Source organism: Lycorma delicatula, chromosome 2 (assembly GCF_047948215.1).
Source record: "Lycorma delicatula isolate Av1 chromosome 2, ASM4794821v1, whole genome shotgun sequence".
NCBI classification, from domain to species: domain Eukaryota; kingdom Metazoa; phylum Arthropoda; class Insecta; order Hemiptera; family Fulgoridae; genus Lycorma; species Lycorma delicatula.
Genome location: NC_134456.1, coordinates 209,708,450 through 209,734,738, shown reverse-complemented (window position 1 = coordinate 209,734,738; position 26,289 = coordinate 209,708,450). Strand labels below are relative to the sequence as shown.

The 26,289-nt window shown below is 31.3% G+C and overlaps 1 protein-coding gene across 7 annotated transcripts in view; it reads left to right on the top strand.

Annotated features, from left to right (window-relative positions):
* The window catches only part of Ehbp1 (Eps15 homology domain containing protein-binding protein 1), a 164,322-nt gene that overhangs the window by 98,160 nt on the left and 39,873 nt on the right, over positions 1 to 26,289 (top strand). For 6 of the 7 annotated variants that reach the window (XR_012755234.1, XM_075357124.1, XM_075357125.1 and 3 more), the window contains 3 exons: positions 9,729 to 9,848; positions 24,265 to 24,378; positions 25,246 to 25,345. Coding sequence is in view for 6 of the 7 variants with exons in the window: in XM_075357124.1 (XP_075213239.1) it covers positions 9,729 to 9,848; positions 24,265 to 24,378; positions 25,246 to 25,345 (334 nt within the window). In the remaining variant the exon portion in view is untranslated. The remainder of the gene's footprint in view (positions 1 to 9,728; positions 9,849 to 24,264; positions 24,379 to 25,245; positions 25,346 to 26,289) is intronic. The other variant, XM_075357127.1, reaches the window with a different exon arrangement.

Below are 26,289 nucleotides of genomic sequence, written 5' to 3'. Positions count from 1 at the left end.
TGCACTAAACCTGAGGCTCTTGTCCAACACAACCCCCAAGTATTTCATTTTATTAACTTCTTGTATGCTCTCCCCTCTTATTTCCACATTTACATTCCTAATTCTTCCCCGGCCCGAGAACAGAATGCATTGGGATTTTGCCGTAGATATCTACAGCTGATTGTCCCTTAGCCATACATCAATCGGATCAAGGCTCTATTGGCTTTATTCTCTAAATTGTTTATATCCCCGTCTTCTACCAGGATTGCTACGTTGTCTGCATACCCGACGATAGTCACACCCTCCGGATAGTGTAATACTTGGTCGTAAAAAATGTTGCAAAGCAGGGGACCGAGCACGGACCCCTGCGGAACACCCCCGAACACCCGATAGGAAACCAAGCCTCCTACTGTGTTAACTTCCATATACCTCTCGTGTAGGTATTGTCTAATTTGATTAATTATATAGCTGGAAATGTCTATTCTCATCAATGCTTCAACTATAGCAGACCATGGCACTGTCCCAAAAGCATTTTGGATGTCTAACTGTATCATTAGGGGTAATTGTCTTGTTCGCCACGTGCCTCTTCTGACTGATTTTGCCCAGTTAGTTACTCTGCTTAGTGCATCAATTGTAGAGAAACCTTTTCTGAATCCATATTGGTCTGGATGTAAGCAGTTTTTTGTATCAAGTTCTTTCTGGAGTCTGGTGGCTAACATACGTTCGTTATTCACCCCTGGCTTAGGTAAAAACACTGTCCTTGCAGTCTTCCAGCATTTTGGGAACGTTCGATGTTGTAGCCCATGACTAGCTACGTCCACAACTTCCCATGGTACGACCTCTGCCAGCCCTTTAATCACCGCCATCGGTATTCCGTCTGGTCCGGACTCTTTTTGTTTCTTAGTTTCTTTATTGCATTCATGACTTCTACTTGGGTGAATCTAGCCCTGTCGCAGATGATTGTCTGATGGTTATCCCTCTCTTGTCTCGGAAACAGGACTCTCATTTGTTGTGTAGCTTTTCAGTATTAAGGACTGGTACATGTCTACCTAACCGTTTCGTCATGATCTGGAATGCCTTCTCCCAGAGATCGGCATCCAGCTCTGTCCTCCCCAGGTCTTAAGGCGCTCACCTGGGTCAGGCGATTCATCACTCAGGTGGACCACCTGGATGACAGTCTGTCCATAAGCTGTTCATCGGACAAATCGGTATCTAAGATGTCTGACATTTCATTTTTAGACAGCCCCTCGGTCTGTGTTCTCTGATTAACTGTTTCCATCGATTCCTTGTTGATCGTAAGTAACTCTTTATATATTTCAGTCAAGTCGCGTTCATGAGCTTTCATTACTGTCATGCTTGTTTTTCCCAAGTTCTGTCTCATTTGACTTAACACATTGCCTAATTTATGCGTTACCTCTTTCAATGTTAAAGGAGCCTCCTCCTCCTCAGATGAGCCAGCTCTAGCTCTTTTGGCCCCTCTGCCTTCAACCACTTTCCAATTTTTTCTATCCTGAGTGGTACTCGTCCCGCCAGTGCCAGTATCCATTACTTCAGACTCCGTTGTTACATGTTCTTTCCTTTTGCCAGTCCCTCTTGAGGGCCTGGCCACTTGTGAGGTCGTCTTCAATAGGAAGTGAGCCCCTACGTCGCATTGTCGTTTTTTGTAACCCTGACGCTATTCCGAGTTCATCAAGTACCCACTCGACTTTTTAGGGGGGAGGCCCCCGAAGGGGTAGGGGGGTAGGTAAAATGTATGATCTCAAAACTGAAGGAAAAGTTTTGGGGGTGTGATTTTGGGTTAGGGGGTCAGGTTAAAGAAAAACTTCTGAAACGGATAGATATTGAAAAAAATTTGGGATAAGAGGTATATTACGGAAGTTATTAAGGAAAAACTGTAACCCCTTGTAATGGCTCGAATAACTTAGAAAAAATTTACACACATCTTTCTACTCACAAGAAATTTTAACAAAGTCCTTGTTTACTACTTTCAGTATGACGTAGACAGCAAGTATAAACTCGCTGTTTAACTTTGAAAATTTTATACTAATATAACGTTTAATGTATAACCTAAAAAATTAATTATTACCAATAAAACAATTAATTACTCACTTCTAATATCCAAGATCACTTGTCACACTACTTACCTATAAGTATAACACTTATACACTTTTTTATATGGTTTAAAAAACCACTTAAATAACCAAAAAAACTATTGGCTATTATACTATAACACTATTTTAAGAAAAAACAAAATAACTCAATTAATCCGTGTCCAAATCTCTTAAAACTTTATGTCCGTGTCCATAAGTCTGTATTCCACAAGTTCCAATGCACAAATCAAATAAAATCAACCAAAAAGCCAACCAAAAGACCAAAAATGCAGAGCTATACAAAGCTAGTGTACACACTACGCAGTCCACAACTCGACTCTAATCTCCTGACCTGCAGTACCAGTACCCGTCCGTCATTGTTGAAGCGTAATAATTTTCATTGTCCTGCACCCTCTACTTTTTTCTGTAAGTTCTTTCTATAAATAATCCCTTTGTTATTTCTTTGAATACAAACTGTTAAAATTCATTGCTGATTCGTTTGTCAATTGTGTGGTTGTTCTGTTGCTTGTTGTTAATGTTCCTTAGGATGGTTGAGTGTAAATGATGTTGGTATGTATTATGTTGAACCACTCTTGTACCCCATCTGTTTCCAAGTGTTAAAAAGATTCTTGATATAATTTGATAAAGATTCTTGATGTAGACTAAGAATAGTTAACCGACAGTCAGATCAGATCAGATTACCAAATTTTAAAATATTTTTATTCGTTTTTGACATGCTCTAATTCTTGCTGATATTCTTTTTGATATTCTTTGCTCTAATAAAACACTTATCATTTTTTTTGGCAAAACGAAACAACAGATTTTATCTAAACGAAGGCCAGACTAATATGTCTACAGAAACTGGAATGACAGCAATTGAAAGAGAAGGCTTCATGCTACACAGTGTCGGTCATATGAATTTGGCACATGCGCACTTCTTCTGCAGCATTAGTCTCATTATTTAATAGCCACACCTCGTATATTCGCCTGTGGGAAAAAATCCAGTTTATATAAATACAATCACTTAATAATTTATTAATAATAATAATAATTTATTTTCATTCTGCATTAATAGTTTTTATTCTGTGCTTGAGGCCTTGAATACAGTGTGAGTGAAGAGTGTGAACAGCAAATTGCAGTGACATAATTATGCTTATTTCTGTATATTTTTATAGAAAACTGCAGTATATTTGGCTTTGTAAATATTAGAGCAGAGTTGCATCATTTTTTCATCAACAATTATCCTAGAAATTTAAACAGCTGATGATTTTGTAAAAATACAGTTTGTTTCTTTAATCTGAGAAGTTTCAGCAAGCCTTCTATAAAGGGAAGCCTAAGAGAACTTTTAAATTGATAAACTGTAATGGAAGTCTAATTTATGAATTATACTAAGGCTTTTCTTATGTGGAGTGTTTTAACAGTTTCAAGAGTTCTGTTTTCAGTAAAACTTTTCTGTTCTGTTTCAATAAAACATAGTGGTACAGTTCAGAGATCCTGCTTTATAGATGAAAAATAAGAAAAAGTAAAAATCAGGTTATTCTATACTTAGATTTCACCTTTTAAAACTGTCCACCACAATCATCTCAAAATAGTGGAAAAGTTGAGATTTTAGAAGTGTCATGTAAAAGACAATGGCCAAGACAACAAATCTATGTTTACAGGGTTGAAGATAATTTATTATTTACTAAACTGCATGTTATAATTTACATTAACAGTGATAAATAAAAAAGATTGTAGAATTTTAGATATATTTCAAAAACATTAGTCTCCTGGCCCTTAAAAAAATTAATGAATATATATTTTACAAAATTGTGAGCTGGTTACATTTATAACTGTTCTGGTTTTGGTAAAATGTGGACAGTATTGTCAAATTCATAAGTTGGTTTAAATCAAAGTTATAAAAAAAAATAAAAAAAAATTCTCTTTTGATGTGTAACATGAGAAAAACTATAACAAAATAAGAAATTTTTTGTTTTTATACTGTGATTTGTGTAAAAAAAAAAATATTTTTTAAAATAATCATTTATCTAATTTTGATGTATGCTAATGAAATACGAATGTGTTTTATAACTTCTTAATATTTTTACTGATGTGAATGCTGTGTATTGTCTGTATGAATTAGATATAAACAGTAGTGAATCTAACCCTAGGTTAATCCACAACGTGCTTACTTGGATCTGCTTTGCTTGAAGATGATGTTCACATTAGTCCTCAGATTCAGTGACTAGTAATTTGCTAGCATGTGCCCCCATTTCTTGAAGACAATATTCACGTTGGTTCTCAGAAACAGTTGCTCACAATGTGCTATTTTTGTTCAGTAAGTAAGTAATAATAGTCCCAAGTTTGGTTGAAACTGATCCTGTGGTTTTGGAGGAGATGTGGAACAAATATATATACATATATACTGTTACAGAATGACTTTGATGGCACGTGGCACTTAACCTTGTAATAGCCCTGAAAAAGGCTGTTTTTGTCGTCAATTGACTTCGATGGCAGGTAGGGCTACCTTATGGTAGCCCTGAGAAGGGCTATTGTCATTGAATGACTTCTACAGCTCATAATTTATATTATTGGAGCCTGAGAGTGGTGGGGCCACAGCACCGCTATGGTGGGAGAATTGTATGGCCATCTGCATAACGAGAGTGGATGCTTGTTACCGGTGTGTACGTATACTGTGCTCCTGCTCACATCTTAGCTGTTACCAATTTTATCAGCCAATATTAACTTTGGCATATATGTGGTTACAGTAAATACTTGGGTACATATATTCAATGAATTTTATTTATATTAATATTAACGTAGACACCCTTGTTTTACTTGTTATGTTCTGTTTTGTTTTTCTTGATTTGTAAAGTCAGTAGTTAATTTATTCTTCTAGTTATTTTATAAATCTCTGATCATTTGGCGGTTTTTTCTTTATTGTTGTATTATTTGCTCTTCATTTATTCATTGTTTTATGTTTAGATTAATATCTTCTACACTCCTAACATCTCTTGGGACTCTTTGGGAGGGGGGGCTAGAGATCGGGCCACCTTGCAAATTAGAGGTCAAGAGGAAAATTGGCCACTCACAAGCGGCGAGTCAATGTGGCGAGAGCTGCATTGTCGGACCGTGTGGGAGTTCCTTGATGCAGTTGCTATCTTTATCCGACATCAGTAGGTTACTTAAGGGAAATATTCCTACCGCACTGCTGTTGGAAGCTAACCTAGGGATATATATGGCTGATCACCAGCCAGTTGAGGCTCCAAGCACTTTAATATAGTGGACAGGTACTTGCTGGCATTCAGCGACCTAGGCGTGGCAGCGAATTGCTGTCTAGACGAAGTAAATTTTAATTTATGTATGTCATATATATTTTTAGTTGTTGACAGGGTGCGCTTAACCATTTTAGTAAATATACTATAAGTGAGTGGTTGGGACATGTAAGCCAGTGGTGTATGGCACTGCGCTTAGTCTGCTCATGCTGTTAGGTAAGCTCTAGGAGCTATTTGGGATACTGGTCGCTAAACTGTTTGGAGGCTCAGTAGCCATTTGTGGCACAGACATTCAGTCTTATGCTTTAGGGCGACTGAATGGGGTGGTGGCGGGAGAAATGCCAAGCAAACTAATACTCTTAACATAATTTCTATTATTATTTTACATTTATGTGTGCTTCTTTTTAACAGATTTCAAAAAGGAGGATGTTATGTATTTGATTCATATATATTTTTTTAATGTTTTTTTGCACATAACTTTTTTCTCATTAATCCAATTGAAATAAATATTATTGTAATCGATGCAGCTGCTTTTCACAGTGGTACCATGATATTGAAATACGTTTTAGACACAAACTAACTTCAAAAAAAGAGGTTATGTATTTGACTGGCATATTTTTTTTTATGTTTGCGCATAACTTTTTTTCTATTAATCTGACTCTAATAAAAGTTGTTTTAATCTACACAGTTGCTTTTCGCAGTGGTACCATGTTGCAGAAAAAAAATTTTTTAGACAAAAAAAATTGGTCTGAAAATTGACAAAAAATTTTTTCGCCTTCTGGCAAAGGGACAGTGGGAATCCTGATATTCTATATGAATGCGTCGCATTAATTGATGTTATATGGTCTTTTATAGGGCAGGTAATGTGAGTTTCTGCACAAGATATGTAGCACTGATAATAAAATTATCAAAATCTTTTTTCCCCAAATGTTACATCTCTGTTTAATGTTGTACCTTGTGATTTGTGCATTGTTACAGCCCAACATAAAATTAATGGTAGCATGCGTCTTTCTATATTGCTGTTTCCTTTAGTAGCTTGAAATGTACTTACTGATGAAGTAGGTATACACACACACACACACACACACACACACACACACACACACACACACACACACACACACACACACACACACACACACACACACACACACACACATATGCGCAATCATCTTTCTTTTTTGTACCAATTGTTTTGTCATCAAATTTTATTAAAACAGCCTTTGGTAATGCACTCCTTTCCAGTCAGCGGTACCTTTGTAGGGTATGCCATTTGAATTTTTGTAATATTCCCATAGCACCATTAACTAAACCATCAGAAATCAAACCTTAACATAACTCTTGAACCCTCTGCCAATTGTACTACTCCAAGTGCTAGAGCCAAAAAAGGGTTTGATTTTTGTGTGGACAAAATTTATTGGAAATCGATGTATTGCTAAGGTACGTTACAGATCCGAGTGGGCTGACTTCTTTTAGTACAGGGACGAGGTGAGACTGGTGAAAGGTGTCATTTTTCCAGGAAACTCTTTCCATCGATGTAGTGCTTGCAAATTTGTACATTATAAGCAATGTACTAAACCTAAGTTCGAAAGGGCTGACAGGTAGGATGGGGCGAAGGAGTTGGCAGACAGGGTTAAAGTTGGCCAAAATATCTGCAAAAACATTTCATCATGGATATGTCAGCAGATTGAACCACTTGTTCCTTAACATTAACAATGCATGTGTAAAATGGCTGTCAGCTTGGTTGGTTTGTAAGGCAGTAGAATGGGATTATATTGTCATGCACCCATGTATGTACTGTGTGTGCGGAACACACAGAACACTCAGTACGTTACAAATAACATAAATAAATACATTTTATTATGTTTATATCTTCATTAATGTTTAAAAATTAAATTTTGTGAATAATTTATATCTTAAGCAATAGTTCAAGAGCCCTACTTACATACTCATTTTACGAGAAAACACTCACCATCCAAGGAAATGTTATGTATGTTTTACTATTTATATATGCAAGTAATATATAATGAGCTATTTAGTTAGCAACAATCCATGAATTTAAATAAATAAATAAAAAAAAAATAAAGAAATTTATGATCCGTTTAGAGCCCCTAGTTAGGGCTCTAAACAATTGCTATATAAATATATATAACAAGATATAAATTATTTGCAAAATTAAAATTTTAAACATTAATGAAGTTATAAAGATAAAAAATGCATTTATGTAAGTTTTTTGCAACATATAGTGCATATCTGTTCTCCATGCGCATAGTGCATACATGGGCACGCAAAATATAAAACTGCTGTTTTACAAACCAACTAAGCTGTCAGCCATTCTTATACATGCATTGTTAAATGTTAAGGAACAAATGGTTCAATTGGCTGACGTATCGATGATGAAATTTTTTTGCAGAAATTTTGATCAACTTTACCCCTGTCTGCGCCAAACCCTTCACCCGAACCTACCTGTCAGCCCTTTTGAACTTAGATTTAGTATATTGTTAACTTTCATTGTACAAATTTTTCAAGCACCACATCAATGGATAGGGCTTCTTGAGAAATGGCACCTTTCATCTGCCTCACCTGGTCCCTGTATCAACAAAACTGTCAGCCTGCTCTGATCTGTAATGTACCTTAGTAATAAATCGATTTCCAATAAATTTTTTCCACCACAAAGATCAAACCACTTTTTCGGCTCTAGCTCTTGGAGTATACATTTATGCAACAGGCCATACCAAAACAACATTCCCAGGAGGAAGTTTTCCCAAATGTTGCAGATTCTTGTGATTTATCAATGGCATTAATATAAACTCTTATCTCAACCAAAAATTCATCTGTTAAAGATACCCTCCTTTCACAAAGCATTTCCAATTGGCCAGTTGTAACTTTGCCAAAACACAAGTTATTTAATAAATCAGTGAACTCCTTGCCATTTCTTTGTCTCATGTTTATTGTTAGCTCACAAAATGAAAACTGATGCCACAAATTTTTTTCTGCTTCATACCAAGGAGATTGGAAAAAACACCAATGGCCTTTGACTGGAGGCGACTACATTATGTCACCAAAAAGCTTATTAAATCTGCCGAATAATTTTCCGTTATTAATCATATACAGAAAATTATGAAATAATTATTTTAAAAAAATAGAATCGACATCAAAATTGGCTAAAAAGTAAGAAATAATTTTGTCCAAGTACTTAATTCCTTAGACATTTTTTTGAATCGGTATGAAAATACATGATCATACTTATGTGATACTTGAATGGACCTATAGATAGATGATGCATATAAAAAGATGTAATAATCGTAAACGGAAAAGCAATCAAAACACATAAATATGAATTCCACTGATGATGTAATATTGATATTAGTTTTTATGAAGTATACATATGTAGTATTACAGAACAAATTTATATTATATCTAGAAATTAATTTTGTAGAAGCAGGCGCCGATTCAGAAAAGTGTGTAAGGAATTAATTTAGTATTGGGACAAAATTATTTCTCGCTGTTTAGCGCATTTTGAGTTGGTTCCATTTTTAAAAAAAATTATTTTTAGGTATTTTTCTAGGGTCTCCCTGCAAGCTTACTTAATTAAAAAAAAAAAGTTTTTAATTAAAGTTTTGTGACTACAATTAATCAAATTTTTTCATTTGTTCTATGGAAAGATAATTTTCCTTGATTGTTTTATAAATATATTGTTGATATTTTATTCTTAATTATTTGATTTTCAGACAATGATGACCCCCATCTTTTCTTTCTAGTTACAAAGAAATAATTTTGTGAAATTTGGTATTAAGGTTATAAACTAAACTAGAAATGTTTCTAAAGATTCTTTCTAATTAAACCTTCAACTTCAAAATTTTACACAAAAACTAGTTTTTAGTATACATTAAAAAATTAATTGGGCATGAGAAGATAAACATGCAAGTTATTAAAATATTTATTTATTATCTGCATACTGTGTTTACCATGATAGATTATGCTTAGAAATTTTAGTTACAGTGTGTTACTGTAGTTAGGTATGATAACAAAGTATGATGCCAGCTTCTGTGGTGTGAGTGGTAGCATTTTGATCTTTTCCCAGAGGTCCTGGGTTCGAATCCCGGTCAGTCATGGCATCTTCCGATGTTACAAAACTGCCATTTCATCTCATCCTCTGAAATAAATACCTTACAATGGTCCTGTTGACTAAAGAAAAAAAAGTTCTGATAACAGAGAAAGTTATGTAGTTCTTGTAGTTTGTGGGTTAAATAATAATGCCTTAATTTCATATTTATGTATATATAACTTTTGGGAATGCGATTATTACAAAACTTTAGAGTTGTACATTGGCTAGGTAGAATTAATTAGATCTCCTGTCTGATATTTTTATAATATTTTGGAATCTGTTGCGATTTGTTTTTAGGGGTCAGTGAATTTATGTAGTTCTAAAAGTAATAGCAGAGAAGGTTCTGAAACAAGATCCACTCAGTCTTCTGTACAAGTAGCTAATCAAAATAATCAACAAATGTCTCGACAACAGCAGGTAATGTGCATGCATAGGTTAAATATTTTTGAAATGATTTTATTTTTATTTGCTTTACAATTTATTTCATTATGAGCACATCTTTATATTGTATTATCGGTTTTACATGTGATTTTCAATTAGAATTTTTTTACTTAAAACATTTACCGGTTGTTGCTTGTGTTTGCCATATAAAATTAACTAATAATTAAAATAATTCTGAAATTATGAATTTATCTAAATTTATTTTATGTAAAACATATTTTAAAAAGATTAAAAAATTGCACTTTTTGTTTTTAAATTTTTTGTAATATTGCCCACATTTTGAATGGTATTTAATTTAAATTTCCTTTTAGGACCATCGTGTTGCTAAATTGATTCTGTTTTAAAATAATGAAATTTTTTACTTGTTTTCATTAGAATAAAGCAAGCTGATTTTTTTTATATAAAAGTAAATAAATTTTGGGTAAAATTATTTAGAAAAACTGTATTTATACATATTTTAAAAGAAACATACTGATTAATTAAATTATTTAATTCAATCTCTATTTATTAATTGGTAATTAAAACTTCTGATTTTATTTAAATTAAAAGTTAAATTTTATTTTAAAAGTTAAATTAAATTACTAAATCATATAATTCACTAATTGAAACATTTTTTCTATTATCATCATGTGGTAGTATTCTGCTTGTTGGTAGGCCCCTGTTACCACTGTTGGTTCCATCTGTTTCTGTCCGTGTTTTTCTTTTCATCTTATCCATAACCTTCACTACCCTTTATGTCATTATTAACTTCAGCTTCTTCCTGCCTTTTCTGTTTTCATCTTCAATGGAGCCTTCAAGAACTGTATTGATTATTATAAATAATAATTAATGCCCTAATTATATGCCTAATAAAGTTTCCTTTCCTTTTTCTGATAATCACTAATATTGTTCTATCTTCATTTATTCTTTTTAATACTTCTATGTTACTTACTCCGTCCTCCCATTTTGTCTTCTCCATCCCTTTCCAGAGCGACATTTAAAAATTTTGCTCTTATCTTTTTCCTTTTTCCCAGTGTACATGTTTCACTACTGTGCAAAAGTATACTCCAGACATAGCACTTTACCAATCTTCTTCCCCAGGTTCAGATCCATGTTTCTGTAGAGTAAGTTTTTCTTTCTACAAAAGGCAATTACAAAAGGCAATTCTTGTTTTAATCTCTTTTTAGTCCTCTAGCCTTAAGTACAGTTCCCAGATATCTTTTTTCTTGTTCAATTTTTTCTTCTTCTCCAACATCTTTATCTTCCTTCTCATTCACCTTCATAACTTTTGTTTTCCTCACATCTATTTTCATCCCATATTCCTTTATCCCTACTTCCAATGCTTTTATTACTCCTTGTAATGTCTGAATGTCTTTAGCTAGAATCAACAGATCATCAGCAAACCTGACATTTTATGTTTCTTCCACTTTTGCTTACTCCTTGCAATCTAACATTTCTTTCAGCATTTACTTGACGCAAAAGATGAACAATGTTGGTGATAAAAGCAGCCTTGCCTCGCTCTAATTCTAACCAGTTTGTGAGATTATTTATTTTCACAGCTGCAAATGCAGCTGTGTATATACGATTCTCTGATCAGTCTGCTATCCTTCCAATCAACTTTTATCTTTGTGAACCTCAAATAACTTTTTTCACTGCACTCTGTCAAATGCCTTTTCTATATCTATAAAACACTAGCTCAATCCTCTTACTCTTTCAAAACATCTCTCTCAAATCATTCTTATCAGTCCTACAGCTTCTCTTGTTCATTTTCCTTTTCTAAATCTAAACTGTTTTTTCACAGTTTTTGTAATCAACCTTCTTTTCATAACTCAGCATTATTTTTGCAGTATTTGATATTAAACTGATAGTTGTATGTGGTAGTTGATATTAAACTGATAGTTGTATAGAGTTCTAATTTTTTGGTTCCAATTTTTTTAGGTATGGGCATCATTTTTGTTTTCACAAAATTTTCTGTCACACTCCAGTATCATAAATTGTACTGCACATTGACAGTGTGTCATCTAAACATTATTAATGGAAATTTATCTATTCCTGTTGCTTTCTTGTTCATGTCATTAATATCTTGTCTAATTTCATATCTCAAAATTGTTGGGCCTTTCTCCTCTTCCATCACTTCAACCTCAAATTTCTGTGTTTCACGTTTCATTCTCCTACACACAGGTCCCGTATATAATATTCCCATCATTTCTTCCTTTCATCTTCTTTATAAATACTTTTACCATATTCTCAATTTCTGTCATTTTATAATAAGTAGGAATTCTATCTCATATGGTGTTTTTTACTTTCTTATATAACATGTCACTTCTTTCTTTTTTCTAAATCTTCTTTGTCTTTACATTCTTCTTTTAGCCACCTTTCCCTAGCTTTATGTGTTTCTCTTTTTAATTCAATCTTTGATAGACAGCTCTATTGTATTTTCCTAACCTATTTTTATATTTTCTTCCATTTTTTGTATCATTTCCTGTGTTACCCAAGATTTCTTTGCCCAGATGCCTTCATAGAAACAGATTCCTTTCTCTGCAGTTCCCTCATAGATAATTTTATCTTATCCTTGACTACCTTTCCTCTGCTGGTTCATTTTCCCTTTTACCTTGAGTAATTGCCTTCATCAGCGTTTCTCCCACTTTTATTCTCCCTATGCCCTCTAGCCCTCTATATTCCATTTCTTCACCTTTGTTTCAGTTTCAATTCTTTTTAATCTTATTTTCATTTCCATGATTAAGAGAATATTATTACTTGCTATTCCTCCTCCTGGAAGCCTATTTGCCTTCCTAACACCATTTCTTTATCTGTCTTCAACCAATAAATTATCTACCTAAAAGCGAGATCCATCTATTGGTCTTGTCTAAGTATATCTTCTTCGCTTACAATTCTTAAAAAACATATTCAGAATGAACAAATCTTTCTTTTGGCAAAATTCAACCAGCCTGTCTCCTCTTTTATTTCATGTTCCCAATCTGAACTTGCTCACTATCTTTCCATCTTCACCTTCTTTCACCACTGCATTTCAGTCCTCCATAATTGTTTTGCAGCAGTTCTTTTCTTTTTCTAATAATTATTCTGTGTTACTGTACATTTTTCAAAACCTTCATGCTTATACTCCGATGTTGGCTATGATGATGTGTAGTTTATGTTCACCTGAACTATTACTAGGTCTTTGACAGCATTAGAAACCTTAAACCTGTTACTCTATCATCCAGATAAATATATTTTTGTGCTCTTCTTGCTACACCATTTTTTATAGTTATTCCTACTCTGTTTTATCCTCTTTCAATTCCTAAGCAATATAAGGTACCTTCACCACTTCTCAACTCTCCTCTTCCCTCCCATCTAACCCACTTATCACTGCTATATCCATTTTATTTATTTTTATCTCTCCAAGTTTTCTAACTTACCTGATGACAATAATGTTCTCACTTCTATATGTATTTCACATTTTTATTGACTTGTCTTTTCTATGACACTCTTTCTGCTGCTTCCCCCTGAAGATCTGAATAGGAAATCATTTTACCTCTGGAATATTTAATAAAAGAAGACATTGCCATGGTGCCTGACTAGGAAAAAGTAATACAGTGATATTCCATTGCCTTCTGTATCCTAATGCCGTTGACTCCCTGTAGAAATTTCTTCCAAATTTGTGGGCAATTTCTCACCCCTGGAGCAGTAGAGTGCCCCAACCCCTGCTGCTCATCCGCCCCCTGAAAAGGCTGTTGGCATTTATAAGGAGCTGAGTTCCTTATCACAGGAGCTGTTCGATCCTTTCAATCATTGTTAGCTGCTTGTATATACCAACCAGCTTTAATATATACAATTGTTCCCTCTCTCTATTGCAGGAAGGTGAATTTCAGAATTTTCCCTAAAAAATTATATATTTATCATAAAACTGTAATTTATAATAAGAATGACAAATTGTAGAATGATTTTAGGGGTAGATTGATAAGATATTTTATCTTGTTGAATTAAATTTCTGGTTGAAATAATTAATGTTTAGTTTATTTTTATTTTGTTATTTGCCTTTAAGCAATGAATACTGTTAAAAAATAAATGGTTTGCATTAAAACCTGACAGCAGATAGGTGATATTTCATCCTTGATTGCACAAGTTTAGAATTTTTGTTCTTTTATCTTCTTATTGTATGATTTGGAGTGTTTATCTCTTATAACAACTTTACCTTTAATTTTTTCTTTAATCTCTCATTATTTTATTTGTTACTGAGATGATATTTCTTTGCTTCTTTTGTGAGTTAACAAATTTTATTTATAAGTGAATGCATTCCATGATACCAGCTGCTTAAAACAGAAATTTTTTTAAAAAACTTTAGAACGATTTTAGTTTGTGTTAAAATAGCTGTTCATTTCTGCTAAACAGTTAATATTTAAATCCTTTCAATTGACTGTTAAACATGTGTCCATACTCATATTTTAGAAACCCATCTGCGGATTGATAATGTTAGTTAAATTTGCGCTAATTAAAGGCATTACTTACAGTATTTAAATATGTATTTTTCTTGAAGGTAATAAATGTTTTTAAAAGTATTTATTTTTTGGTGGAGCATTGTGTTGCCATACATTTGACAAAATTATATCTATCAGTAAAAGTCTATTTTCATGGTACAATGTATATAATACACATATATATATATATATATATTATATATTATGTAAATAATACATACTGTGTTATCTTTAAGTATGGAAACAGCTTTATACTGCATGTCTGAGAGGTATTTGGAGGCAGAAAGAAAAATTGGACTTTACATAGTTAAAAAAAATCTGCATTGTGGTGGGTTTTTAATTTTTGTCTGCCATCTTGGATCCGCTGTATTGAATCAAACTTAATTTTTTAAATAACAAGGTGGACATATGACATCTTATTTCAATGTAACATTTTTCTGTTAATGCCTTATTGAGTTATAAGCATTCAAAGTTGCAATGACTTAAAAATCATGTGAACAGTAAAATGAAGTGAAATGTGCTGCATTAACAGTTTTATTGCATTTTACATTCATAATGCATACAATAACGAACTTTAAACAGTGCTATAATATTGATAATAATAAAAATAACTAATAATAATTAGCAACACAACTTAAATGGTTATATCAACTGATCTATTTTCTAAATAAAAATTAACTTCTAGTGTTAATATCAGCTGATGTTTGTTACTTATTGTAAATGAAACAAATCAGCTGAAAATTCTTACTTAAAAAATGTATTACAAATTTAGTTAACTAAAAACTCCTCATTTCACATTTTTACTGGAACATACTTTTAATGGTAATGGCTAGTAAAAATTAAGTTGTAGGCCTAGTGGTTCAAATTTGTTTTTTAATGAAAATTTTATTATTAGTTTCCTCGTTCATTTATTTAGTTTTATTAAGTGTTAAATCTTCAAATAACAATGCCTTCTTGAAGTGAAACCAAAATATAACTCTGTTGATGATATATGGGTATGGTGACAGAGTTCAGTCTTTAAAAGAGGTATGTGATTTATTTAATAATAAATTTCCAAACAGAAAACCAATAAGTAAGTCAACTCTTTATTAGTAGCAGCGATTTGAAGAAACTGGTACTGTAAATCCTCCTCATACCAGTAGACCGAGAATTGTCACAACTGATGAAAAATCATTAGATGTATTAACCCATCATAATATTATGATCTTTGTTGAGGACCCTCATTCATTGATTCAGAAAGCTGTCGTACAACAAGATATCAGTTACTAAATGATATACTAAATAACCGATAATGATATACTGAATGTTACAAACAGTTAATGTATGATACTAAATGTTTGTTGTACAAACAAGATATCAGTGACTGGTGCAAGAACTTTCACAAGATGATTTTGACCACTGAGTTGAGTGTTGTTATATTATGATGCAAAAATTAGATCTAGACACAAAATTTTCTAATTCAATAATATTTGCTGATGAAGCAACTTCAATGTTAAATGGCCATGTAAATAAGGAAAACTATCGATATTGGAGTGGTAATAGAACAGAAAGTGAACATGGACAGGAATTTTCAGTCATTGTATAGTAGGGCCCTTTATTTTAGATGACAGTCTTACAGGATATACTTACTGCAACTTGTTAACTGATAGGATTTTACCAAATATCCGGGAAAATGTTGTACAAGAATTAAATAATAATATATGGGCACCTCATTATCTAAGAGCATGGCAAATTTTAAATGAACACAATTTCCAAATCGCTGGATAGGTCGTAGAGGAGCCATAGAATGGCCTGCCAGGTCTCCAGACCTGCCTCCTTTGGATTATTATTTTTGGGGGTACCTGAAAGATAATGTTTGCAAAACAAAACCTGCAGACATTGACAAATTGAAAAGAAAAATAATTGATGACGAATCTGCTCTCATACTACCATTCATGGTACAACAAGTTATAAACAGATATTAATTCAGGTTAACACACTGCCAAGTTGTAGAGGGGAGGCATTTTGAACATTTATTGTATGCAGATTGGTATGCTTTTAAAATTTATTTCATTATTAATTTACGATCAAAAACATTTATTTAAAATTTTAAAATAAATATTGTAATATTTAAAGTAAATAATATCAGTTAATATAGCTGTTTAATTTGTTATGTGTTAATTATTAGTTATTGTTTATTATTATCAATATTATAGCACTGTTTAAAATTTGTTGTTGTATGCATTATGAATATAAAATGCAATAAAGTTGTTCATGCTGTGCATTTTACCTTGTTTTATACTGTGTTTATACTTGTTTATAATACCTTTATCTTGTGGAGGAGATAGAGACTGGTGCAAAAATTTGTAATTTTTAACATTGTGGTCTAACATTTTCCATTATAATTTGACTGTTTGAAATTGATTTTTTTAGTAAAATGCTTAAACTTTTAGCAAAACATTAATAATTGTTGAGCCATTGCAAGTAAAATATTAAGAAGGCTGCAGTTTTGAAATTAATGAACGTAAAAATTTCCATATTTATTTAATTTTTCTAGAATTAGTTTTAAAAAGTTTTGCCAAATTTCATTTAAATAGCTCAATCCTTTATAGGGTTGTAAATTTCTAATTAAAAGGCACAGTGTGTCAGACAGATGTTGTTTCTGGCTGTATGTTTTTAGGATTTTTTTCTTGTTAGGAACACCATCTAAATATTGAATGACCTTTTTCTGTTCACCTGGAAGCTGTTGATGTGGTGTATATGTGTGCGCTTGCGTGCGTGCACTCGTACACATTTATATTATTGAAAAATTTTCGCTGGGGTAATGACACTCACAGTTGTTTTTGACTGATATATTTATCACATTTATTATAGAGTTGATGTATCTTTTAGCTGTTCTGCAATACAACAAAATAACTTATGTATTACCACGACAGACATCTGTCCAACGACAAGTGTCTGTCCAAAAACAGGTATTTTCATTTTATGTATTGTTGCATATTTTTATATATTTAACTGAATTTCAACACATGTCTTCTGCAGTCAGATTGAGATTGTAACCAATATGTTAAACCTATTTATAAACACTAAATGTGTCAATATTATTAAAGAAAACTTTATAAAGGCTTCAGTCAAAACATTTGTGTGTCTGTCATTACCCTAGTTGTTATTTATATAATTCAGTTAAGGTAATCTACAGATTTAATTAAAATAGAGCTGTTGAATTTCTTAAATCAATCGACAGTACCAAATATTATATTTTGATAACCATGTCACATGTAAAACATCTTCTTTTCAGTTGTCACCTGAATGTGGAATGGAATTATATTTTTCTTTTAATATAAACCCTCTCTTTTACCATATTTTATTTGTTGTCTTAGAATATTCCATGTGTGGAAATTTTTCACGGTTAATAAAAGCAACTTAATCTTGCTTATTTTCTACAAAAACCTGTAAATAACAGTCGAGCAATCATAATCGATCAGAAGTTATGGTGTCTGTGTCTATTGAAATGTGTCTGTGATTAATATACGCATAATTTGCATCTAGGGTAAGTTAAGTTGTATTAAAAGGTACATCAAATGTCCTGGATGGTCATAATATTAATTTTTTGTCGGTAAGACTGCCTCTTTCTCTTTTGTTTTGTTAATGCTGCAGTCGCTATCCATCAGCTTATGTTTTTTTTGTTGGAAAGTAGGAAAATTGTCATCTGTACATAAATTCTTGAGGTAGTACACTTTGCTTCTGGTTTCTAGGGTTAACAGGTAGCACAATGAATATCATTGTTTTGACTTTACAAGTTAGTTTAGTTATCAGTCTCCTACCTGATGAGTTGTGCTGTATTGCCTGCTCTGTAATGGTGTTAATAACACTACACAGATTGTAAACCAGATTAGACTCTAAATTGACAAATGAACGGTTTGAAAAAGAGAGAAAAAGTCTATTTTGTCTTTTAATTGATGACTAGGGCATTTTAATCTTACATACTATTCCTGAATTTTTTTTTGTTTATTTAATCTTTTTCCATCTGCAGATAATGATGAATGTTATTATCCTTTTGGCTAGGTGATATTACTTTGAAATAAAATTGAAACCTACTGACTGAACTGATTTTAATATAATCCTGATTTTTAATAACAGTTAGAAAAGTTCTAATCAGTTAGTTAGAAAAACAAAATTTGTACCAAATTTTTTAGAGGCTAGCTGTTCTAAATATAACCATATATTCATCTGTTTATCGTCTATTTATTACCAAATATTCATGTGAGTAAATCCTGATCCAGATTGATTTATTGTTTGTGTATGTATATTTTATTGCAGAAATTAAAATCTTTTTTCTCATTATAAGCATATCATTAAATCTATTACTGTTTAAATAAAAAAAATCATATAAGAACACTAGTCGTTGGTAGTTTGAATCAAAATTTGTTTAATAATTAAAAAAATATATATATAACAAAATTATTATTTATTACCAAGTAAAAATTTTAAGGGAATATAAGTTGAGTTTGAACTAAATGTGCATCAATTGTTTAGATAGTCAAGTTTAGATTGTTTATGTAGAGAAGATGAAAAATAACAAAAATGAGGTAAAGGTGCCTCATTTATTACTTTTATCTTTCCATTTGTTTTAATCCTTAAGTTATTCTTATTCATAACCAATTTTATTTAAGCAGTAATTTACTTGTTTAACTAAGAGAAACTTTCAAAGATATTAAAAAAATTTTTGTTAGCTTTTTCTGATTATTACTTATTATTTACAACTACTGATGAACGACGACTCGGCTCTCCTGCCCGTTTCGAGAAAATATTTACATTTAAAAGCCAATTTATATTACTTTAGGTTGATGATATTTTTTAATGTTGGTCCTAGAAGGGTTTAAGTATTTAGTGCATGAATATAATTATTTAATATTTTTATTTTCTGCATTAAGCCAGAAGAGACTCGTACTAAATATGTAGAATTTTATTAGTTGTTTATTGCTCTTGCAGAATTAGATTGAAATTACAATGCTACTTTGATAATAATTTGTCGGTTGTAAATAATTTTCATTCAGTAACATATTGATCTGCAATTTATTTATTATATTTTATCCCTTAGTTGACGCATGGACTAGACCGAATAATTTCTACAATGAGAATACATAAACACTTAGTAATAAATTTGTTATTTGCTCGTGTAATAAATTTGTTATTTGCTCGTTTAAAGACTATTATAATTCCCTGGTGAGGTAAATAAAATTCAGTAAAAGTTTATATACTGAACTCTGATGAACCTTACAAATATATTTGAAAGGAATCTTGTTTCTACTTTATTAAATATATGAGATCATGTATGATCTAGGTCATATACTAGATCGTGGATACCAGTGTTCTTTGGTGGTTGGGTTTCAATTAACCACACAATTCTCAGGAACAGTTACTCTGGGACTGTACAAGGCTACACTTCATTTGCATTCATCCTCTGAACTAATACCTTAATACGGTGGTTCTGGAGGCTAAACAGCAAAAAAAGAAAGGTATATCAATCATATATATGTGAGGTCTTATATGTATGAGTGATTATGTGAAGTCAAAAACTGCAGTTAGCAAGAAGGTGTAGTAAACTTGCTGTATATATATGATGACAGAACATGTTGATGATGACAATATAACTGAATCAAGTTTTTGCTAACACCTTGATAATAATCAAGTTAATGTGTAAGATTCAACTAGCAGTGAGTGACAATGAGGAATATAAGAATATATATATATATATATATATATATATATATATATATATATATATATATATATATATATATAATACACAAATATTTTATGTGCTGTAAGACATAAAATATTTGTATATAGGATCTCAGGTTTTCATTTGGAAGCTCCAGCATTCAAATCGCAGTCAGGCATGGTATTTTTCATATATTACATAATTTCCATCCATTGCCCCAATATTCCTTACACAATCTTTGCGCTTTGTGTGGTAATATATAACATTTTCAAAAATGGGTGAGATCAGTAATGATCAGATAGTAGTAGACTATTAATGTGCCAGAATATTAACTGTTTTAAAAATTTGAATTTAATTGTGAATGATTATGGTATAATATATAAGAAATTACAGATGATATTGGTTTTGGATACAAAGACCGGACCTGCTGTAAGCATTACATTCTTTGGGAATTGCAATTCCCAAAGAATTCCGGTGGGAATTGGAGGATCATCTGTCAGAAGGGGACAGTAAGGAACTCAATGAGTGCTGTGGGTATTGACAGAACAAATACATCTTGTCCAGATGTAGATGGACACACCCTTGCATGCTGTTCACCTATCTCACTGTTCAGCCTCCTTTCCTGTGATAATGCTCCTCACCTTCTCTGAGACTATAATCCACCCACCTGTTTCATACAAAAACAATGTGCTCAACATCATTACGGGCACTGCAATATGGACACAAGTCGTCTTCATATTCATGTGCCCCTAGCATACGAATACGACCTGAAGCAGCCTTGACCCAACAGGAACTGAGTAAGGAAGCAATCCGCCTCTAGAAATCCCCTACTGACCTACGGCATGACACATTTAATTAATCTGCATGTCCACCTACCTTTGTCTGTTGCATCTCACCTGGACTGCCACCTGTCCAGAAGAACATTGCAGGATGATGTCCTATTCTTCCCCCAGTTAGCAGTCATCCTTAAACTTTGCCAGCAAGTCAATCAGTGGTGCACTGGCAATAATTAATGCCACCTCAGACGAAATAGTCCTGTAATCTGATCAGACTCACAAAGTAATCTTCATCTTCCTCTGAATCTGCTGTAGGGTCGATGTGGAATTCTGTACATTCAGGGCCATTATCCTAGCAGGAGTCTTATATAACAAGATCGAGTTGGTAACATTAGAGGATGTGCCGTTTTGAAGATCTGACCGTTCATGTTACCGAGAAGCCTGCTCAGCACAGTCACTGTCTTCTCTGTTTTAATAGTAGCTTTGAAATCATCTTTCTGTTCTTGTTAATAACAAAAGTTCAGATCTACAACTGGAAACTAATATTTTGATCATGTGTCTGTTTATTTTTTTACTCCTATTCTTAGAAATTTTTTTTTGTTTGGGAAGCACTTAATTCTTCAGGTAAAGCTCTCTGTGATATCTGTTAGTCCCCAAACTGAAAATGCTGCTAAGGTGTCATGATTTGAGAACGAAGAAGTATCATGTTTATGAAAAGTGACACTATGTAGCAAAGTGCCATTCTGAAACCAATCCTCATGGATTTGTGGGTTCAAAAGAATCACTTAAATGGAGGTAATAGAACCAAATATGTGTATGTTAATTTTTGTTTTAATGATCCCGCCCATATATTTTTTGATATTTGTAAATTAATAAAATATAAGCTCTGTCCTTTTTTTTTTGCAAAAAATTTGGTGTGAATTAGATGTTATGCGATTTAAAATTTACTGTGGTGTAATTCACTTGATTTATATGATTTTTAATCATGCATTATAATCTATTAAGTGTGGATGATCGGGGTATCTAAATTCATGTGTAAGATTAAATACAGTCTTATTTTGTAAAAATGTTTTTTAAACAACAATTTGCAAATCACATTTGCAATAGTTGAATACAGGTGCGTATGTACATTGATTATTTGTTGTTATAGTAACTTATTAGCTCTTTGTAAACATAGAAGACTACAATTAATTGTCGGTCTATCAGTAGAAGATTTATTTTTTGTTACGAATATTAATTTTATTTAATATCAAAATTTTGAAGTTATTTAAGATATAAACAATAGTGTTTTGTCAAGAGAAAATATATGATAGTATATATATTATACTATATATTATATTATACTAGTGTTTTGTCATATATTAAAAGTTATTTTGTCATGTACATTAAATTTTTTTGTTAATGTTATTGATAGAAGTAAAATAAGTGCTTTTTTCCTGCTTTTGACTTTGTCCAATGATCTAATTGAAATATTGGCAGATATTAATCTAATGAGGATACAACACCAAATTGATAAGAGTTCTTTTTAAAAGAAAAAAATTTAAATTATATGAATTCAGATATAAAGTATGCGAAGCTAGTAGCATGTGTGTAGTATACTTTTATACAGTTTGCCATTGTAAGTTTGTACGCTTGCATTGCCTGATGTCTTTCGCACCTGATTGTAAAATATACTAAGTAAATGAAAAATTTTACATTTGAAATAGAATACCAGTAATTTGCTTGACAGGATCTCGATTTGTTCTGATAAGCCAAATATCAAATTAACCAAAATTACCTTTAATATTCTAATGGTATTTATTATTACATTATTTTTATTTTGCAATTACTGTTGAACTTTTAGCCTCATTAAAATTCTTTACTGAACTATTTAAAAGAATTCTGTAGTAAAACTTATAATTACTTTATTACTAAATCGTATTTCTGGTGAAATTTTTATAGAAAAGTAAATGAGCTCCTTCCAGAAATGAATTATTCCGTACCAATGCGACTTTATGGCACATCAAAATACACTGCACTTTAATTATTAAAAATATTAATTTAATTAATTACTGGTATAATTATTTTGGTGTGCAGCACTCACAAGGAGTCATTTTATATTTTTTTGTTATTTTTTATGATACGAATAATAAAAAAATAAACATTAGAAGAAATAGGTACTGAACTATGTCAGTTATATTTTGTCATCTGTAATCCGCTACTTAATTATCTTCTGTTATTAAAACTTTCAGTAATTTACATGAGTTAGGTCTATTTATTTTAGTTCCCGTAGTACAAAGTCAAGTGGCAGTGTGAAGTTCTTTTTGAATAATTAAATTGAGAATTCATTATTATGTGTTTAGCATAAATTAAAATAAAAAATAGAGAACTTTTTTCCTAACAGTGACACTGTCCCTTTTCTCTACGCTAACATGATTGCTATTAAAAATTCTTTTATTATAGTAATTGTCCTAGCTTGGCATTGGAGTGTCATCTCATTATAACATTTAAATCTGTAATTGTAACAAACGAGAACTTCTAAAGGATTTATGTCTTTATAGAAATTTCTTTGGGATCCTTATCTCTGTAATGCATAATTAAATTAGGATTGTTTTTTTTTTAAGTTATTGTTCATTTAGTAAAGTCCTTAAAATTCAAAACTTGTTGTTAGCATTAGATATTAGAAAAATTTAATTAGTAAAGATTATTTTTCTGATCTTTACTTTTAATCAACCGGTTTGAATTAAGTTTTTTACAGAAAATTTTTACATCATTCTTATTTTTTAAGAATCTGAGGTTTTGGTATCAGAATTTTGACAACTCTTTAATTCTAACAGGTAAAATACATAATTTTTGACAGTTTTCATATAAATTTTATTAATAATTTAATAGGCAAGTTCTTTCATACATTTTATGAAATTTATACTGAATCTGTCTTGCATTCGTTAACTAATTATATTTCTTCTTTTTAGGTTGTAAAGAAGCATTATTTTATCACTTTGTTTTTTATGTGTGAAACTATTTTTGCTTTACAATTTTATTTATCTTTATTGATTCTTACATAAATGTAATCGTGTTGTACATATGTATATCTGTTGCACATTTCCTAAGTATGTATATAATCTTTGATTTTATTGTATACTTCTTCAGTCTTGCCTGCCTCTCTTAAAGTAATCTTAAAAAATCCATATCAAGAGAAAGAAACAGACAGTATTCTTCAAATTATAATTATTTGTTTTAATTATATTTTCTATGTGCTACTATAATGTCTGTAACTCTTTTTTCATCACCTTATATTAATTACTAGGACAATATTTTGCTGTTTACTTTTTTTTTTACGGACGAATAACCACTGTTTGTTTTTTCTTTACCCTTGAAAAATTTACTTATGCATTGTGAAAAGAACAGTAGCTATAGCCTTTTTATTATAGTATTAGAATATTTGAAGTAGCTTTAGCATTGCATGGTGTGTGTAATAGCGCTTGCTGAACCGCCATGATGAACTGCGAGAGCGAGCCAGACAGCTGCTGGAACAAGCTCGTCGGGAAGCAGTTAAGACCAATCATTCTACACTTCCTCAGTCTCCTTCTCAGGTCTGTATTTAGTAATATTATCGTAGTAATTTATTATTTTTTAATTAATTTAGATTAATTAAATTTAACTGGTGCACTAAAAAATTTATTTATACATTATTTTATTGTCGACAACAATATAATCGCAGATAACTACGATCATATTGTCAATTTGATTGAGATTTATTTCTTTATTTTTATACAATTTAGATTTGTTAGTTTTAAGGCTCCTTCCGTTACCTATCATAATTTTCTTAATAAACTTTTTGATATCTTAGTTATAAAAATTTAGCTTCAGCATTTGCTTTTACATTGCTGCTGTTTGCTTATTTTTATTCATTTTTTTAAAAAAATTCTTGACTGATAAATATTACAATTTTATTTATCTTTTTTCTTTTCATGAATAATCTTTTGTTTTGCTTGTTACAGATTAATATTAAACATTATTATTACATTTGGATTGTATTACTTTACATTATTTAATATCTGAATATGCATAGATTATCAGAAAGCTTATTCTCATAATTTATTACTTAGAAAAAATGATTGATTTCAATGATCAGTTTATTAGTTGCAAAAATATTTTACTGTTATTATATTTCACTTATTGTATCATAAAACTTTGTAAAAAAAAAGTGTGTTTATTACTCTTATAGCTTAATTTAGAAAAATAAGTTCCAGTTATTTTGATTTTGTAGAAGGAGCAAATCGGTGAAAGTAAAATCAAATTCTATGTGTTTGTCGTTTTTTGAAATTTAGTACCTTAAGCCTCTAAAGATGATTATTTATTTTATTCTGCTAAAAAATAAACAATACTTAATTATTTAAATAAAATACTTTCATTTCAATGTATAATACATTTCTTTAATATCTTATTTTAAACGATAGGGTGAGGAGGAGCGTCAGGCTCAGTTAAGAGAAAGAGCAAGGCGACTGATAGCAGAGGCAAGAATGGGAGTTGTTACATCAACTGCACAGACCTCTCCAAGTAAGCATTGGTTTTGCAACTACTGTTATTGATTAGTATATTTAAATTAAAACCAATAAAATAACATTCCGCACAATTGTTACAGCTGTATACACCTGTGCAGTTGATAGATGGATTTCCGTTAACCTTATAGCTTTTTTTATTTCAGTGTTAATATTCTTTTTATTGCAGTAGAAGGAATTGTAATGTTCATGCGCACCTGTTTGGCGAATCTGATGAGTCCTGAAAATTTTGAGTGAAAAATACAGATGAGTACAGACCAGTCCATGTAGGTTTAAAATTGCCACTTTAGACCACATGTTAAATTTTTTGTTGGAAAAAATATAAAATATTGTCAGTTGTTTTTAAATCGATTCAATCTGTGTGCTTTATTATTTTTGGAAACTACTGTTTGTTTAGCTAAGCTGCTTTAGAAAACAACTATTTTTTATTGTTCTAATGGAGGATTTCTTTCTTGAAAATATTCCCTTTTTTTTAAAAGCATACCACTAAAAATAAAGAAAATGTAGAAAACTTTGAATTACTCACTGTGTAAACAAATGAACATAAATGAGTTTAAAAGGTTAGAAAGAACAGATCAGAAAAGGAAAATTAGGATTAAATCTCTCATATTTTTGTTAAATTAATTACATAAAGTGTTATTGAATCATATTACAGAAAGTCTGTAAGTAAGAATGAAATGTGAACTGTTATTGCCAATCCCAGTGTCTACCCATAATAAGGTTATACTTTACTAATAGCATTTATACTCTTAATAGACTTGATATTTTTGTTATGAAAATTTAGCTTCAGCATTTACTTATACATTGCTGCACTTTGCTTATTTTTATTCATGTTTTTTTTTAAATTCTTGACTGATAAATATGACAATTTAATATATATTTTTTCTTTAAAAATCAAGATGCTTGCCAAAGTTAGGGGTAATATGAATCTTTTGCTTATAT